Here is a 19,597-nt window from a genome sequence, read left to right on the forward strand (position 1 = left end):
AGGAACTGTTTTGTTTTCTGTTTTTTTTTTACAGATGTTTTATCTTTTTACAGTTGTTCTGACTGAGCCCTAAGAGTTCAGTACTGTCATTATACATACTGTTAGTGGACAGGAGCAAAGTTTGGTAAGTTAATTCTTTATCCCAAAAGAGGCCAGCGACTGACCAGAAACAAGCTCGCACACAACTCAGACAATCAGCCGACATTCATGTTTCCAGCCAGCATGAATGCATGTTATGCAACTCAGAAGGAGCCATGAATCAGCATCAGCAGTGAGGTGTGAGTGAAGGCAGGACGGCCCGCTAAAAAAACAAGCAGCCCATTGGTGCAACATTACTGGTTCCCAAAAAGGAATGAGCTCATTGTTGGTTCACATCCAAAGCCCCCGCTGCATATTTCAGGGTCAGAGATAACTTTGGCCTGTCTGATCCTATCAGGATTCTCTTTAAACACGGTGTGAACTCTGACCAGCTCCTCTACAGTACAGTTTAAATGTGCACCGTTTAACAATATCTTATTTTGTCACTACGTTATGGAAATATACTGCTTTATTTCCCTCTGGATAACCCTGCTACATTATGATGAATTTGTGAAACACTTGAGAGAACGACTGAAAACTATAATTAACAGTTTTAAAAGCAACTTCACAAACATTCTCAATACCTTACTATTTTATAGCTACAATAGATTCCCCCCACAGGAGCCAAGGACAACCCCAATTTCCTTGATCACAAAATTAAATACAACACTAAATAAATTGTAAAGTAAGGATTAAAAAATGCACTGATTTTGGATCAAATGTATACCCACTATATTTTGTCCCCTTTGTTCATTTAATACAGCAGATATTAATGCAGAATCTATATGGTTAGACTTTAGTTTGTGCCCAATTTTATTTATGTGTAGTGTTTATTTTTAACATGTTTATTCAAACAACTTTGATTCATAATCTGTTGGTTTTAGGTTTTCCTGCCATTGTTCTTTTTGTAACATGGTTGATTTCAGACACTATAGGGATTTCAGTTTAAAAGGGAAGTGTTCCCATTTTTCAATTAGCTCTATACCATCACACTGTGTGAAGAATGGTTGCACCCACAGCCCCCCTGTTCAAAGTCGGCGCAAATACTTCAAAAGTAAAAAGTCTTCCTGCAGCATAGAAAAACAAGTTCCACAAGAAGAACCCCTTTCCAGCCGTGAAATACTTCTTGAAAAGATAACCTGTGGAGTTGATGGCTTGTAGCAGCAGCACTGGAGAGCAGTTTGTTTTACACATGGGTCACACACATCCCTGACAGTGGGTTCACATTATTTACTGGTGAAATGTGAAAGAGATGCTTGGTGACCAGAAATGTAACAATATGCTAAAAAATGGCAGTAACATAAGGAATACTGTCTGATGCTTTTTTGTTAATTAAGAAGAAATGATTATTTTGCCCGAAAGACAGTGTGCATTAAAATATAACAACTTGAAACATTTGATTTTTTAAACTTAAATTGTAAAAAATAATTTCATTTTAGCTCATTATCATAGAAAATGCTACGCTATAAAACTAGAGAATTTAAAATAAGTTAAATTGATTGGTTTATTATGCAACAAACTCTCGCTCTATCCTAACAAATCTTAAACACACCCTCAGGCACTGAACATCTCTTGCTCAAGTAGTCAGTGTGCTTATTTGTGTGTGACTGTGTGCATTTTCTGTTGCGTGTCCTCGAAACTATGCTTTGACATGACTTAAAGCCAATTACCACAACAACAACAACCACTTGTGCTTTGGCAACACTTGCGAGCATGTGGAAACATTAGCATCCACAGTGCTGGATGTTGCTTCACTTCTCACCTTTGTTTGAGTTCACAGCGTCTGACTGCAGCTTCAGGATGTCCTCCACACTCCCGTACTTCATGACAGAGTTGATAGACGAAAGCGTGCTGACCAGCTGACTGTTGATGGAACCAAACTGGGACTGAGGTTGACCAAAGGCCTCAGCAAGCTCGCTGTAGTTCTCCGCCAACAGCATTTGTTGCTCCTGCAGCAGCTTCTGAACCCTTTCAATGTAATGGTCAAGTCCGGCTTCCCCCTGGTCCTGAACTTGCGTTTGTGCGGTCTCTGTCCTGGTTGTGGTCTCCACTGTCTTTTTGCTGCAGCTCATGACAGATTCAGCGGCCTGGGAGGGGCCGCATGCTATGTTCCTGGTTTTTAATCCAACCAAGAAGTTCTCTTGGATGCTAACTGGCCCCACCCCACATTCTTTGGTTTTAGTAGAGCTTGATATGCCAAGGAATGACTCTGCATCAGTGGAGGTTCCAACAGCAACCGAACGAGTCTTTGCTGTTGGGTGAACGTCTTTGACAAGTCCTTCTCCTGCAGCAACTGTCCTGGTTTCATTCACAGCCGTGTTGGTTTGCTTGTCACAAGTGACCAATGACATATCTGTGAAAGAGTCAGTCAGGACAACTGTCTTTGTATTGGTTGATTTGCACGTTACTTCAGTCTCAGTATTTGTCTGTTGAGTCGCTGACTCAGGAGCAACCATGACACAAGCGTCCACTTTACGGACAACATCTGGATCAGTTCCTCGCGTCACTAGTGTCTTTATAGGACTCACTACTACGTCCACAGAACAATCTCCACAGCCGACTGTTCTCGACTCTTTACTCAGCTCCGTCATGGGTTTGCAGAGAGCCAAGCTGTCAACTGATTCCTCTGTGTTAATTCCAACCTCACAAACATTCATCTCCATGCCTACTTGCTTGTGGCACATCTCCAATTGTCGACCTACACACTGATCACGTACTTCCACACGCTCATTCACCACCCACCGGTCCATCGGGATATCTGGGCCTGAGGACACACTCTGCACACAGGGTTGACAGGACACTCCTACGGTGTGGCTTTGAGGGGTTTTAGCTGTGTTAAATTCCAGATGGTCTCCCACTCCCAGGCTGCGCGTCACGATTTTGGCCTCCACGCAGGCGTTGTACGTCTCCGGCCTGGCCATCACACCTTTGTCTGCCTTTTTCTTGTTTGATCCACCAGCAGCTTGGAGCTCAAGCTTCAGCTTCCCCATCTCAATTTGGTGAGTGCTTTCTTTGAGCTGCACCTCCAAGCGATAGATCTTCTCTTTCAGGGCTTCGATGGTCTGCTGCTGGAGCTCAATCTCCTTCTCGGCCTCAGTCGTCATACCCAGCATGGCCTCGGTCACACCAACTGATGCGTTACGCACTTCCTGTTGATCCGTTGCAACTCCTGCATCCTGGAAAAGTCGTTCATTGGTCAACTTCCTCTGAGCGATAGGAAGGTTGTTCATGTTCTCATCAGTGACTATTCCAATGGATTTTTGATGGGCCTGGTTTTGTGTGATCTTATGAGGCTGAATTTCATTAACATTATTGTCCAGGGTGGTCTTCTCCAGAGCTTGGACCTCAGCAGCCAGACGTCTAAACTCCTCAAGCCGCTGAGTGCTCTGTTCTTGGGCTTCGGGCTCCATAATGTGCAGCTCTGTTTCTTTTTGGATGTGGGCTTGATTCTCCATTTGGTCAGCGCTGCCTACACTGAAAGAGCGTTTGCGGAAGGCACCAGGACCTTGATTTTTTGACTGAGCAGCCAACTGTCTTTTCTCTTCTTGGAGAACAGCAATCTTTACTTGCAAGATAGGAATGGTTTTCACCTGCCCCTCTAACTCTTTCAGCTTCTTAAGGGCCACAACCATCTGCTCCCGGATTTGTTGAAGGTGTAAGGGGCTGACGTTTGTGACAGGTGTGGCCATGCCGGAGCTCATGGGGCTGTGGCGGATGGAGCTGCCCATGGATGGTGGGTAGTAAGGGTTATACTCTCCATTTGGGTGACCGTTGATGGGAAGAGGATGATGGGTGCTGGGGGAGATCTGGCTTGGGGCCATGGAGCCTGAGTAAGACGAGAGTGAGCTGCTGGAGCCCATGCCTCCAAAGCTGGCGAGGCGGCGGCGAGGCATCGGAGGCTCGCTGTGCTGCTGCATGAGCAGACGCTCCTGTTCAAGTCTAAGACGTGTCTCCATGAGGGTCCTCTCCACTTGTGGGTTGTGACGAGGGGTGAACCTTGGCGAAGGAGGTGGCAAGAGCTGTTTTTGCTCCGTTATGCTCAGGTAGGATTGCTGCAGGGGGGGTTCACAGGCTGCCCTGGGGAGGGTGGGGGTCAGTGGTGCGGACGCATGGGACCTGGAGCTGAAGAAGACTGGGGACTGCTTCCCGTCGCTGTTGGAGGAGGACAAGGAGTCTGTGGAGGTCCATTCAGCCTGAGTAGTGCCCCCGCCAGTGCTACCCCGAGGCACCGACAAGTGTTTGGCCAGTTTGGGCTTCCTCTGAATACTCAGCTTCTTGATGGTGTTGCCCCTCTCAATGTCGTCAACATATTTGAGGAAGTCCAGGTCTAGCTGATAGCCATAGGGAGTTTCAACATAGTAGGGGGCCACAGCATCCTTCTCGTCTCCTGTGCTGGGGCATTTTTGTCCTTTTTCTGAAAATAGACCAAGAGAACATCATTTTAGTGTTTTGTTTTTTTTCAGACTTAAAATACTTTTTTCTCCAAGTCTAGGGATGTAACATACATGTAATTTAAAAATAAATTAACACTTGAATTGAAAAGGATGCAGTTAGTGTCTTTTTTTAAAAAAGCCCCTGAAACATCTTGGTGTCAGTTTAAGTGTTAAGTGTTTACTCAGCCACTGACAGTCCCCCTCATTTGACAGCACAAGTCCAAACACGTCTCAAGTTTCTCACATCCCTGCTGGAAAGCGTAAGTGATAATCATTTTGGCAAGTGGTGGTTTTAAGTCAGCCCAAAACTATGTGTGACATAAGAATGCAAAGCCAACACAAAACCACAAAAAGCTTAATCAACTTCAAAACAAGAACATATTTTGTAATACTTGTATCATTTAGCCTTGTGGGGTTTGTGTAAACCAAAAAGTGATAAGCTTGTGACAAACAGGCTGTTGTTTACAAAGCTTGGACCAGACACGAGCCAAAGGGGTCAGCAAGAAAGAAAAACACACAATGTAAATGTTTTCTAGTCCAAAATCCATCCTTAATGCAAACATTTGAGGTCAGAGGCACAAAGGAACCACAGATTAAGAGAAGTAAACTAGACACATTTTTTAAAAAAACATGCTACAATGGATTTTTAAAACTCTACAGATTCTTACAGATCAATGAAAGCTGCTTAAATCAAAGTCCAAACTCCACATAAGAAGCAGAAAACATCAGACGGATATGTGTGAACAGAGCCAGTCAGCTTTCCAGGCCATTAGGAGCCTCCACTACGCTCCCACTGTGTCAGCTAAATGCAGCGTCTTGTTCTTGGTATGCATGGAACTCTTTCCCGACTAAAGCAAACACAGGCTGGAAATAAACAGCCCCGCTCTTCCTCTGCAGTCCACCCAGCTCCTGCCACTTCTCCCGTCAATCCTTTCCATTCACAGGAGGGAATTACAAGACTAAGCCTGCTGTGCTAAACCCTCACAGCCCTGTTGTTCAAGCTTCACTCACCTCAGACCAACAGCACACTCTGGATTTTTTCTTCTTCACTCCTTCTCTCCGTGTTTAGAGGATCAGATACACTGTACTGTGGTCAGTGTTTTTGATCTGCACTTCTGCTGTTTCTCCTCACTCCCTGCACTCTTTCTCAATCCTCTCCATAAGGGGGAGAAAAAAGTTCCACTATTGGTGTAAAGTAAGCACAGCACTGCACAGGCGCACTATTGGACAGCTGCCTCCTCCAATCCTGTGAGGTTCTGAGACCAACACTTCCCTACCCAAATGAGAGTCCTGTTATTCAGGGGAGGGAAGGTGAACACATGACTGTAACAGCCTGTTGTTGAGACAAATAGCTTAGCTACTGAACATGTCAAACTTTTAAAAACCTGGTTTAGACTGTGGCCCACTTCGGAGCACAAACTTTCAAATACAGAAGTGTAATTTACAATACACACTGAATTTTGGAAGCAACATTTGTTTCACGTGATAAGAACCCTTTAGTGAGCTGAAGTTTACTTCAGAAGTAGTCTTCACATGTCTCAAGAAAAGCTGCAATCAGCATGTTTTTTTTTTTCTATGACTTTATTCACTTTTGAAATTGTGAGTAGATGAAAGGCAAGGACATACAAAATCACAAGTCACAAATTCTGAAACATACGAGGCTGCTCATATTAACTTTTTACACTGTTAATTACTTTTATATTAATATGACTATTAATACAGGTCAGAACATATCAGGAACCTGTTCAAAACATATTTGATCTAGAATCAGGCAAAAAGCAGCATATCTACTGAAGAACTGTGCTATGAGAACTATACATTCCTAAAATGTACCAAAAAGTTAGAGACTATTTCTTTCCATCCATTTACTTTTTCATCCCTCGTTTTAACAGCTGCTGTTTCCCTTTACAGTTGTAGTTCTGATAAATTACTGATCAAATGTTTAGTGAATGGTCCATCGGTAAATCCACAGAGAATAAACATAAATGGCAAACATTCTTTTTTTGGTTTCCATTTGGAATAGTCTAAAACAAAAACCTGAATCCAAAAGAAATGAAAACCTTTGAATGGTTTAAACCTACATTCAGATTTATAAAACAAACAACAACATAAAAGCAAAAGTTATGAACAAAGCTGGAATTAACAAATGTTTGTTTTTTTTCTGAATAAATGAAGTAAAAATAAATATTCTTGAGATTTTCTGTTGTATTATTCAGAATAATCATAAGAACTGTGTTTTACTGCAGCCATTTGGGGGGTATACTATAGCTGGTTAGACAAATCAAAACACCTGATGACATCAGTGTGGGCATTTAATCACTGTTTTTCAACTTTTTTTAAGGACACTTTAATGTTTAAGGTTATGGGGCTGCAGCATTTTCTGCAATTCCTTTGTTTAAGTACTTATTCAAAGATGATTACAACTTTTAAGACAATGCATTCTTGACACTTTTTGCATATAAAATAAGCTCTTTTCACAAATAGGTCTACATTTTAAGACAAAGCAGATATAATGTTTTCTCCTGCACTGCCCTGGTAAAAGCACATCCTGTTTTTGTCCTGGTATAAATAAATTCAGAGACAGCACAGTCACCGTCTTGTGCTGTCTGGGTTGGACGATTCCCTGGCACGAGTAACTGAACACTGACCAATCACATATACACACACACGCACGCGCACACACACACACACACACACACACACACACTGAGTAGTGATAGTCAGCGCCCTGGTACCACAGAGACCCCGAACAGCTGAGGGATGACCTCATCAACACAGGACAACTCAAGTGGGTTATGCTGCAGTGACAGGGAGCCAACAGTGACAGTGAGAGTCTGAGAGTCTGCTCCAGTTATCACCAGCTGCTAGACTGTCAATGTGACAGTGATTACACAGCAGGTAGACGGACAGAACACATTCTTACTAAATCACTAAACAGTTTTTTCTTGGCTGTTAAACTAAATGGTTAATATTTGCTGCTATATTTCCAGTTTAAAAAAAAACAATACTTTCAACACTAACTAGTATTCTTTTCAATCGGCCTCAAACAGTTTGCACAACCAGCATAAGGCAAATTTCCTGTGGATGAAGTGTTTCCCTAAAATATTCCACCCCAAAAAACAAAGCTCCACCAACATGACAAAGCACTCTAAGTATTTAAGCGGTCTCCACCTACTAGAAATTCTTTCTGCATTGTGTGACAGAGACAAAAGAAAATGCATTGAGACAAAGGTTTATTCATTTTTGAGTTCATAAACCAGGTAACTAACCCATTGAGATCACAGTCTCTGTCACACGTGACCAAGAGGGCAGCAGCGCCCATCATTACATGATTAAGAAACAGTGTACAAATACGTTTCAACAACATATCATATCCTTCTACAAAAATAGGTGACATATATGCATGATGAAGAAAGCTGCATGTAAAACTTGAGAAAAGAGCTGGTATTTATGGCTGTGATAAGAGGACTAAACAGGTGCCACAAATTAATGTGACAACTGCCTGACTGCAGGCTCCTTTAAGAGTGAGCCCTGTGCAGGCAGACAGAGATGAGTTGTTAAACTAGTCAGTGCATTTTGAATTCATTCTTTGTTAGCTCACGTTTAATTCAACAATGTGGAAATTAAATTAATTCGACAACACTCTGAGTTACAAAAGCTTTTGAAATATCTGTCTCCCACTCTGCCAGATGGCCTGTCAGAACAAAAACGTAGAGGGCTACAGGAGAAGGCAGACCTCCTCTAATGCCATGTTTATTGAGTCTGATCCTTATCAAGTCCACATGTCATTTTATCTTCCACTGCCCAACTTAAATATTCCACCAAGCTTCATAAATCAGAGCCTGCCGATTTTCCAAAGCCCTACCAGACAACAAAAGAAACAACAAAGAAAACTGAAAAGTCATGCAGGGGTTAAAAACCTTATTAACTGCAGTCATACATGTATTTACTTTACTTTTTTGCAATTGCAATGCAACATGTTACAAGACTGATTAAATATAAAGATAATAAATATATAAAGATCAATGAACAGGCTTAATCAATAAAGACGATAAACATTCATTGCTGATCGAGGTCGTTTTTGTAGGAAATATCTTGAGTTTTTCTAACAGAATTCATAAAATTTAAGCTTAATTTTAATTAATGAAGCTGAATATGAATTCTATTTTAATCACTTTTTTGGGGAAGAAGAGCTGGGGAAATAAAACAATAATTAAAACTTGTGAAAGGGTCAGGTCAACGACTTAAAAGACAGCACACTGAGGTCAACAAAGTTTCTTTATCCCACATTTCCGCCAGACATATTATACTCATTAAAACAACATCTACTCTTTTTGTCATTAAAGTGATCTGCAGACCAATGTGGCTGTAAAAAGTTTTCTACCACGCGTGTTTCCAGAAGCCACTTGTTCATCTGTCACAGATGATTTTCAGGCCGCTCTAACAGAAACCATGCGCTGCCGCTGACTGAGCACAGTTGTTCTTTAGATTAACTCAAACACTTTAACATCTGAAGAGGCAGCAGCACCAATCTAAATTGTTCACACTTCCAAAGTCTGCAACACACTGACGCACATGTTTGAGCCACTTCTACTTTAATAGACATGTGCTTGGCCGCTAAATGCATTCAAATGTGTGTGCACTCAACAGTAAACATATTCACTTTACTTATTTTTTAAACATATTTTGCCACACAAAACAATCTGTTTGAGGTGCTGCATGTACTGAAATCTTTCTTCAACTTTGTTTCAGTCACTTTAGCCCCCTGAATGCTCCCTCACTCTCTGTGTTTGCTCTTAAAATATTGTGTTAAAAGGCCAGCTCGCTCCTTGATGTTAATCTGTGAGGGAAAATATACAAGCAAGGTTTGGCTTATTTTTCCTAAAGTCTGTAAAATGTTAAATTTAGACCTTACAAAATCCTTTTAACATCCACATTACCCCCAGAGACAGAATAAACAGGGCTACGGAAATAAACCTATCTACCAGTTGTTTGTTATACTGAAAGTTCCAGGGCTCAGAAATGTTATCTGGCTGTTTTTGGCTATTATGAAAAGGTTGATTTCTCACTTCTAAAATCAAGCAGCTCATAAACACTCACCCGCTAACTGCACTAGTTTGGGTCAATAAAGACTGAAGACATCCACTTGGCCTGAATGCTCCCATAGAGACAGCTTTTTTCTATGCCTTATGGCCTTTTAATAAGTAACAAGTCTGAAGGGCTGGGCGATGTGGCCTGAGAAGAAATTGTTTGATTTTTTCACACCAAACTCTATTTACGATTTCAATCGTTTTTTGTTTTTTTTTCTTTTTAAAAATATAAACGATAAAGGAATGACCATAACACAAATTATGCTTTTATTTTAGCGATAAAGATTCAACAAAGGCAAACTTAATTTCCCTTAGAGGATTAATACATTTACCCGAGTTTCTCTTTTGGGTTTAAGGCTGAAGCTGTATTCTTGTCTTTAAAGTGCAAAAAGTAGTTTTAGGGTGCAGCAAAAGTGATGCAGAGCCACTTCAGGAAATGCTTTGTGACTGGGTGGGGCGTTATTTCCTTGTTAATTGTTTAGCACCAATACACCAAGTCAAATTCCTTGTATGTGTGAATGTACTTGGCAATAAAACCTGATTCTGACATATGTGGGTCCAACCAGCTAATCAGGAAGTAAATGAGTGGGGAGGATAGTAACTACGGAGCCCAAGGTGAGGGTCTGAGTGAGTTGAAGAGAAAATCTTGATTTTCATTTCTGAAAATCCATATTTGAAATTTTAAAAAAAAAAAGAAGCTGTTTTGTCAGTAAAATTTATTCATCGCCACGCTCTACCAGCCAGCCAACAAACTTTGAATGAAGCATGGATCAATGATTGGATACTAGAGCGTAGATCGGGCCCAAAAAAATCCAGCGAATCCAGACATGTTCTCTCCGAGCCGGACCGGCCTGTCTCACTGACTGTATTTATGTTTAAATGACACATATCTGTTCAGGTGAGATCTTCATGAGCAAAACATGAATACATGTTTATATAACAAAACAGAGATATTGGCCAATCCCGGCTTTGGGGCGAACATCTCTTCTCTATGAAGACACATAACGAAAACAGATCCTTCAAAACAGGAATGTGTCACAGATGGGATTAATAAAAACATTGATCTGTCTTTAATGGAGAAATAATTAAAAACACTACTCTTCACTGACAAAGTACAAAACTAGTATGTATGTTTTGCAAGACCCGTGTAACCTCAAAAACCTTGTTGAGTTGTTCTTGTAATGTTGGAAGTATTACTTCTACTGTCATTCACATAGCTGCAGAGTTGCACAGTTTGTGATTTACTAAGATCCCAATTAAAGAGTACTAAATTGCGTGTATGTTTGGTTGATGGGCGTTTTGCGGGTGATATACTAAGAAAATTTGTGTGAATGACACCAGGTGCAGGTAGTACTAAAGTTAGGTTTTTGCGTGTTCTACTGGTTTAAGTCATGGAAAGTTTGGACTGAAAGCAGGATGACTGCTAGCGCAAAATAGGGATCAGTGGAAGAGACATTAAACGTACAGTATTTTCGAGTCATAGCAGATAAAACTGAATATTACAAAAAGAAAATTTGGCTTATAAGAAAATCTTGACATTCAACAGGGCCTCTCTTTTCTTCCCGCCATCTTTTGAAGATGAATTGTCATACATTGCGCAGAAGGTGCGAGCTGTCTCCTCTGTGGCGCTCAGGTGCGACACTCCCCCCATCCAAGTGTAGCAGCAGCGGGCTTTAGAGGGAGGAGACGCACGCACTATGGAGAGGAGCGCACCAGAGGGCACGAGCTGGGGGGAGAGACGCGCAGCCCGAGAAAAAGGAAATCCCCAGTTTAAAATATAATATTTGCGAAATGAGGGAAATAGGAAGAAATAAATGTCAATGTTGAAATTCTTTAGAATGCAGAGGCTGTGAATGTTCAATTTTGTTGGCTATATATAGGCAACAATATAGTTTAATCATGGTGTTTCCTGCTCTCATTCCAAACATATTAACATGTGTGGGGAATAACGCGATCTGTATGCCTTCTTTGATCGTGCCTATGTCTCCTCCTACAATAACAGCAGCCTGTTGTGCGTAACGCTGGAATCCTGGGTTAGCACGTTCTTTTCAAAAAGGTGTTAAATACAGACACCGTCACAATCACAGCAAATTTTGCCAGGCTTGGTGAATCGCAATGCATGTACTAACTTGAGTTCTTTGCATTTTCTCCTCCCAGTATTTTGCACGCTAGGGCAGAAACGCCCCATATTGCATATTGATTAAGGCAAACGTACTAAATGGACAATGCGTGTTGTTTTGCTCATATGAAAGACGCGATCCTCACTGCGCGCCGTTAGTAGATCAGATAGCACTTTTTTTTGCTGGTGGTATCAAGTTTGCACACGTTTCAAGACACGCAAACCTTTAGTAAATCAGGCCCTTAGTGAGAGAGTGAAGCATGATGCAAGGACCTGGGTGGAGGGGGCTCAAGCAGCACACACACACAAACATTTAAGTCACGAAACACACACACACACACACACACACACACACACCTCGTCTCATACAAGCAGCCTGACATTCCCTGGTTCTGCCTGGGAGCTCTAAATGCCTAATTACTCTCCAGAAAAGTAGTGCCAACGTTTGATCAACACTTCACACGGCGGCAGCTCAACACAAGGAACAGCGAGACACATCCGTCCTTATAAAGAAAACCAGGAAACACAACAATACATACATGAAAGCTGCACATTCCTGCCCTTTTCAAACTGAACCGAGGCAGGAACAACCGACTGTGATCTATTAGCTTCTTCTAGAAAGTCACAGGGCCGTTCCAAACTCTGCTGCCAAATTCAACAACTTAACTCTGTACATGATGATGCAGACAGGAGGAAATGTTTGGGCTTCCTCTGCAAGCACTGAGGCTGCCTGAATAACTATTCTCTTAGATGCTCAAGAAGTTAGACATGTCAAAGACACAGCGAGCATGGAATCCTGTTATTTCTAGTGAACAGATGTGCAACATTGGAAAGACATCATCAACACTAAACAAACCAACCACAATAAAGTCATAGTAAATAATATAAACCGCCATGTGAACCTTGGCATTCCTTATGTTTGACATGTAGTCGCCTCAGTACGTTTAATCCACTACAATGTGACTTCTGTATAGAACATGCATCTACACTTGATCCTTCAGTGAAACACTCTTCAGCCCCTTTGGCTGCAGAAAGCGCCTCTACAATTAACAGATTAATGCACAATAAGATACAGTGTCACTTAAACAAACAAGTCCTACTTCTTTTCACACAGCTCGTTTGTTTATAGACGCTGAAAGTCCAGTTAATAAAACAAACTATTATTCTGTTTACTTTACAAAGACACAGCACCCTGCTCCCTTTGACATACACTATTATACGCTCTCTTACATAAACACTAACACACACAAACACACAATAGGAAAGTCAATAATGAGTAAGCTTGGTTAAAAAAAAACCAAAAAAAAAAAACTTCACAATGGAGGTTTATTAAGCGACAGCTCGGTGTGTCTCCTCAGCAGAAACTAAAGCATTTCAGTGGGCTTGAATGAGCTGCACTGTGGACTCTGAGCACTTCTCTCTGGGCAATCACAGTCTGCTCTGATGATTCTGCAACCTCTACAGGGTTTATTTAGGACAAAGACAAACTTGAATTTGTCTGCATTGAATATACAGTTATGGTAGAAAACGGAGTGAAAGTGCTCGCCGTAAAGCCAATCATTACCACTGTAACCAATTTGGGAAAAGTTACAGACCCCCCCCTCCCCACCGGATTGTTGATGGACGGTCTGCCTCCCCCCACCCCCTTGCTCCCTATCCCTCTTCCTGCATCTTATCCCATCTCTCCCCCGATCCCTTTCCAACCCCGGCGCAGTCTAGGCCTGTGAAGGCTGTTTCGTCATGAGCCGGGGATCCGGCCGAAGATTTCTGCCTTTTAATAAGGCAGTTTTTTCTTACCACTGTAACTTTTGCTGCTTTGCTTAAGTGCTCATGATGGATAGGCCGGGTCTTTGTAATATAGCAATAAGTAAGGTATTTTACCTGCTTTTTGTAACATAACAATGAGTAAGGTCTTTTTACCTGCTCTTTTGTAATGTTAACAGACAAAGAGTAACGTATTTTACCTGCTTTTTGTAAAGTGTCTTGAGATAACACTTGTTATGAGTTGACGCTATACAAAATGAATTGAATTGAAATGAATTGATACGCCAAATTAGACGAGCAATCCTCCCTATTTGAACCGTTTGATTAATCCAGGGAAAGAAATCTTCTCAGCCATTGTTTTACTGCTTTCACAGATTTTTGTTGAACATAAAAAACAGCGATAAGTTGCCAACTAATGAAAATAACTGGTCGCTTGCACGCTCTTATCCTCACCAATATGTTAAGTCATAAATCGCAACTGACCTCCATCCGTCTGAGGTGGGCTATACAGTGAGAGAAAATAACTGCAGTTGTTGCTCGTGTTCTTTTCCTCTTTCTCTTAGAGCTGCTGTATGTCTTCAAGCACTAGCTTGCTCGTTTGAGGTACTTTAAGGTCAAGAAGCCTATTATTACGACTACTGACCATTAGTGCTTTGATTTAGCCTAAATGTGAAACTAGCTCAAAAAGTACTTTATGAAAGTGGAAGTGGCATCCCAAAATATGTATACGGAGGATGGCATAGACGAGAATATCCTTTATAATAGCTGACAGGATCTGCAGCCCTATTTATACATACTCAGAAGTTTCTAGCTCCTATCAACTCTTTTCACTATCCCCACTGATTAGACACACAGCATCGTCCCGACACTAAAGCTTTAGGTTTCACTTTCTTCTTGAATTCTTTCAGTGCAACAGGTGACCACATCGTTAAGTGCAAACTCTGCAGAGAGGCTGCAGGAGGCGTTTAACGATGTTTGTGCAACATTCCTTGGCATTTTTCACATTTCACTATGCATCATGTGAACTTCCTTCCATTCTAAAAAAAAAAAAAAAGGTACTATATCTATCTCAGAGTATCTATCTCCGTTGCTGTCAGACTGACGCCGGGGGCGTTTAAGTGTCCTGAAAGCGTATGCTCTGCATGCTGTGCATTCCTGGGGGGATTTGGAAGTAAGAAGCTTCACTCTCTCCTGTTAGTCTGCTCAGGAATGTAAGCTGTCTGCAGGTGTGTGTTCATTGCTCCTCTTCAGCTGACAGCATTTATTTCACACTGAAGCGTCGAAATCTTTCTCTGTATGTGCGCCATGTGAACGCACACAAACTCAAAGGGTTTTAAGAGCATGACAGTTGCATAAATAAGTTTGAGAGGGGCAAATCATTCCAGAAAAAACATGATTTCCATGAAAAATATCTAAAAATGTAACTAGGGCAGAGAAATAATTGAAATTGCTCATCCACATGTATAATAAATTATAATCGAAAACTGAAAACACAGACTAACATACTGAGTACTTTTATACTGAGCACCATGTTTTGTTCGCTTGATGTTGATATTGTTTTTTTAATCAGGTATTTTATACATGATTTTCCAGACATTGGCAATATCATATAGTTAAGCAAAAGTATGCAAAAGAAAGGCGAGGGGCGGGGTACACCCTGACCTGTTTGCCAGTCAATCACAGGGCTGACATCAATCAATCAATCAATCAATCAATCAATCAATCAAGTTTTATTTGTAAAGACAGAGACAAGCAGCTTTTTGGACTGTGGGAGGAAGCCAGAGTACCTGGAGAGAACCCACTCACGCACGGGGAGAACATGCAAACTACATACAGAGAGGCCCTGTCTGATGGGGATTCAAACCAGGAACCTCCTTGCTGTGAGGCAACATCGCTAACCACTGCACCACCATGCAGCCTTCTGCTGTTGATGCACTCAGAAAATGTACAAACCTAAAAAAAAAACATTTACTACAGACTAAATAAAGTGATTTGAACCCTCAGACTTTCATTGATGTATACTCATTTAGAAATTCCCTTCAAAAAGAGACTAAGTGACTTCAGAAATGGATAGCTTGTGCACTTGTGTATGGTGTTTAGACAGAGGCAGGTGTGATGTAGGAGCTCAGCAGTTAAATATACATTCCTGATGTAAGCCTGAAAAAAAAAGAAACCTAATCCACATTTAGCCTCATTGTTTTGTTAGCCACCTATGTTGATTTTAGTGAGCATAAGCAGCGAGCACACATTATCCCACAAGGCAGCACCGTATCATTTTACATGAAAAAGTACGCTATAATTAACCAACACAGTGGAGTGAACCGTCTACCAGGATGACCGGGACGATAAGTGAAAGAATTAGTGAAAAGCAAACATACTTATTTCACCAACTGGAACATGCTTTAACTTTTCCAATAGATGCATGAATAATATACATAAATACAAAAAGGGTTGTTTACCTGGGCCATTGCCGTTCATATGAATGGTTTGAGCCATGGCTGCAGCTCTGCACTCTCAGTCCCACAACAAGACCTACTGCGGTCATGCAACTGCCATGCATCAAGTCCAGACTACCATGCAACCTGCAAACTGAGACAAAACACAAAATGGAAACATTTACTCACGTATCCAGTTAGTTTCACACAGTTAGGCAGCAGCAGTTATAAAAAGATATTTGTAATTGAGAGTTCTGTATATAGGTCATTATTGTTATATCAACATGTTGTGATTAATAAATAAAATTGAATCAAAGTTATTTTCATCAAAAGCACAAACCAGAAACATTCCTTACAAAACACTTTGCTCATTTAGGACTTCAGGGCAGTAGTTTTACTCTAGCTTTAATCTAAAAGGGGGTAAAAAGCTTCATAAGATGTCTCCATCTGACGTGTACTTTGTCTTAGATTTAACAAAGGCCGTGTGTGACTACACTGACCTCTGCTTTTTTCACAGGTGTCTTTGCATCTGACATTTATGAACATAGAGGTCCTGTGTGCACCAGCCTGCTCATTTTCAAAGAACACATTATGAGCAGGAACAAAAGAGCTATTCTCCTCTAATAAAAATGAGCCAACACCAGGGGAAAAAGTTGACTTCATGGGCTGCAGAGTGGGGCATCTGGTGGAGCAAAGATGCAGACAAGGTTGGCTCACAAAGTCGATACAGTCCGGCTCTTTTTATACTGTGTGACCTCAGACTCTATTTACCAGCAAGACTACTAGGCCCAGGCCCTTGGAGCCTCTGGCCAGCTGAACATTGGTTAATTAAAAGGAACCTAGGCCCCCTGGTGGTCTTAAAGAGTGTCCTTTAAGGTCCTCAGTAAAATAAGAAAGGGTTCAATTGTAAATTTAGTGATAGTCACTTAATGTTAGAAAAATAAAATCATGTAAATAAGTTCTACTGGCAAACCAATACAAACAGTAAAAACTATTTTTGGCTCTTCAAAATATCTGACAAAAGTATTAATTATCAGAAAATAAACTAAGTAGGCAACGAAGACTGAAAATTAAAGCAGTTTAGTACCTGCATTAAATCATAACTTCAACTTCAAATAACTTTATTTATCTGTTAGGAACTTCAGTTGTGTAAAAGAGCTCACAGCTCAGCACAAAAAAAACAACAAAAAAAAACACAGGAATCAACACCCAAAGTGCATTCAAAAGGGCACTGAGTAAGTGAAGGTTGTTGGTCGTGACAAATGGTGCTTACCGGGTCGGATAAATAATGCTAAAAATTCTATTACAGGTATGGGTTAAAACAAGAATAAACAAATAGATTAGTCATTCATGAGCCTGATGGATGTGGGCACAGAGCTTGACATGGCTCTCTTTGTCCTGAAAGTGAGAGATCTGTATCTGTGGCCTGAGGGTGAGGTGTTGTCACTTTAGTTTTGTCCTCTTGTGTAAAACTAAAAGGGACACTAAAAAGATGTACACAAAACAGCATCCAAAGAATGTCGATAAAGATGAACCAATTCACTTCATTCAAAACTAAATTGAATGACAAGCTTATATTATTTCAGGATTGTAATTTAAGACCGCATCTGTCTTATACTAAATCAATTAAACTCAAACAAGGTCTTATTTGCCTTAATTCAATCTACACAGTAGATTTGTTTCAACTTGTTTGTTTTTTGGCTTCTTTGACTAAAAACGTGTTATTAATAAAAATACATAGCCTGTAAATCTAAACTTGTCAATGAAGTAGTCCTGCTTGTTGACTTGTGTTGACCAGCTACTTTAGTAGAAAGTGCATCACAATATCTCAACTGTGTGCTGTGCATGTGTTTCTGCAAACCTGTTTAAGAGGAACAACTGACTGCAGATCAATAAAGAATCTTTGAGAAAATACGTGAACGGTCACTGTCACTGTGTCACCTCACATGTTTATCTGCGTTTACACTATACACCCATAAAAAACAAAAAACCTGCACAGCAATGACATCAGGGTGATCTCTCTAAATCCCAACTGTGTGTCATCCCGAGGACTCATTTTAGACTTGATACATAGAGGGATATGAATAGAGCTGGACTCTTGACACAAATAGATGAGGACAGAGTGTCAGAGGGCTGATGTCCACACAGACCAAAAGTACTGGTCTTCTTTGATGTACAAATCTAAGAGAACAAATCCTTTGTTTGTCTGGTTTTATATTCAATAGTAATAATGCCAAAATATGATCTGAAGCATCATCATGACAGATGTAAAAAAATATTTACATTGGAAAAATCTTCAATATGCAACATACATTTGTGAAAACTACCAGTTAATCACATACATGCGAGTTAAAAAATAACATGTTATCAGAAATGTTTGTTATGTAAAACTCTGTTATTAAGGAAGACATTTTTGTTGTTCTTGGTTTGATTTGCCGCCTACAGACCCAGGCATGCAAGCTGATGTTATCTAGCGTTCCGCATGGCCTCTAATGACCCCTCAACCCAACCATGAGACTACACCACATTACCGGGGGTTATCAAGTGGGCACCTCCCTTCATCCGGGCTTTGTCAAGTTAGGCCCATCATACCTCGGGAAGGCGTGACAGTTAGCCATCCCCCTCCATGCCAGCTCTCACCGCCCCTAACACCCACCTGCAGACCTTCTGTTATCACATTCTTATGTTCAAAGCCCAAACAAACTACAAACACACAACTACTACTGGAGACAAAATTACAGAAAAGAAAAAAGCAAAGCTTAATACTTCCAGGAAAGTTTATGAAAATTGGTCCCTTAATTTGAATGTAATCCTGATAACAAATACCCGTGGTTATAGTACAAACAGTGAATGAGGTCAGCAATGTATTTTAAGCCCCACAGAGTGAAGATGCTTTTAATGTGTTGAACAGCAACTTTATGCTGTTGTTATTAGCTAGTCAACATTATTTACATACTGAGAGACATGTCACAGCGACCCACATGCCAATACCTCGGGGATAATCCCAGTCTACCAAAGCAAGTGAAAATATTTCATGTTCACGTGCAGCGCTGGCGGACATGTTTACTTAAACATCCAACTGAATTAGTAATGTCAAGCTCTTCTTGCAAACTTCATGCACAAATCTCTAATGAACCAAACATGAGACTGACCAAACATCTCCCAAGTGTCCTCTTCCATGTGATGCCAAAACACAAACCTGAAGGAAGGAGCACAAAAGTGTCACATAAAAATAAAATAAAAAATTATGTAAAAGTCTGTCATCCAAGTGGCATAACCGACTGAAAAAAAAAAAGAAAAAAAAAAACCCTGACAAATAACGATGGTGATGGTTGCTGGATTGAAAAGTTTAAGCATTGTTTTAATTATTTCCTCTTCAACGGCTATGAGCGGGTCTCCCAATAAATTCTAAATTAAAAACAAAGCTGATAACCACAATACGGGGAAAATGTACTTTGTTACTTTTGTTTATTAAAGCTGTTTGTTTTGTTTTTATTGTCATTACTATTTCTCTTACGTAGAACATATTACTGTGATTTGTGATCCCATTTTCAAAGATGATTTAGGCGTATTTGATCCTTTCTTCCTGTTGTGTTTCTTTCTTTTTTTTTTTTACTGGGATGTCTTGGCCAGATCCTACAGACAAGAGATTTTAATTGGAGTAAAATTCATAGTTGA

The 19,597-nt window shown here is 40.6% G+C and overlaps 1 protein-coding gene across 3 annotated transcripts in view; it reads right to left on the reverse strand.

Moving 5' to 3' along the window:
* Positions 1 to 19,597, reverse strand: part of kank1a (KN motif and ankyrin repeat domains 1a) — a 54,667-nt gene that overhangs the window by 9,841 nt on the left and 25,229 nt on the right. For 2 of the 3 annotated variants that reach the window (XM_020651370.3, XM_065947710.1), the window contains exons 2-3: positions 15,944 to 16,073; positions 1,841 to 4,492 (exon numbers count right to left, since the gene is read on the reverse strand). In XM_020651370.3, coding sequence (XP_020507026.1) covers positions 1,841 to 4,492; positions 15,944 to 15,980 — 2,689 coding nt within the window. In that variant the 5' untranslated portion in view covers positions 15,981 to 16,073. Of the gene's footprint in view, positions 1 to 1,840; positions 4,493 to 15,943; positions 16,074 to 19,071; positions 19,119 to 19,597 lie in introns of all 3 variants that reach the window. The other variant, XM_065947712.1, reaches the window with a different exon arrangement.

This window comes from Labrus bergylta, chromosome 2, assembly GCF_963930695.1.
Source record: "Labrus bergylta chromosome 2, fLabBer1.1, whole genome shotgun sequence".
Taxonomy (NCBI): Eukaryota; Metazoa; Chordata; class Actinopteri; order Labriformes; family Labridae; genus Labrus; species Labrus bergylta.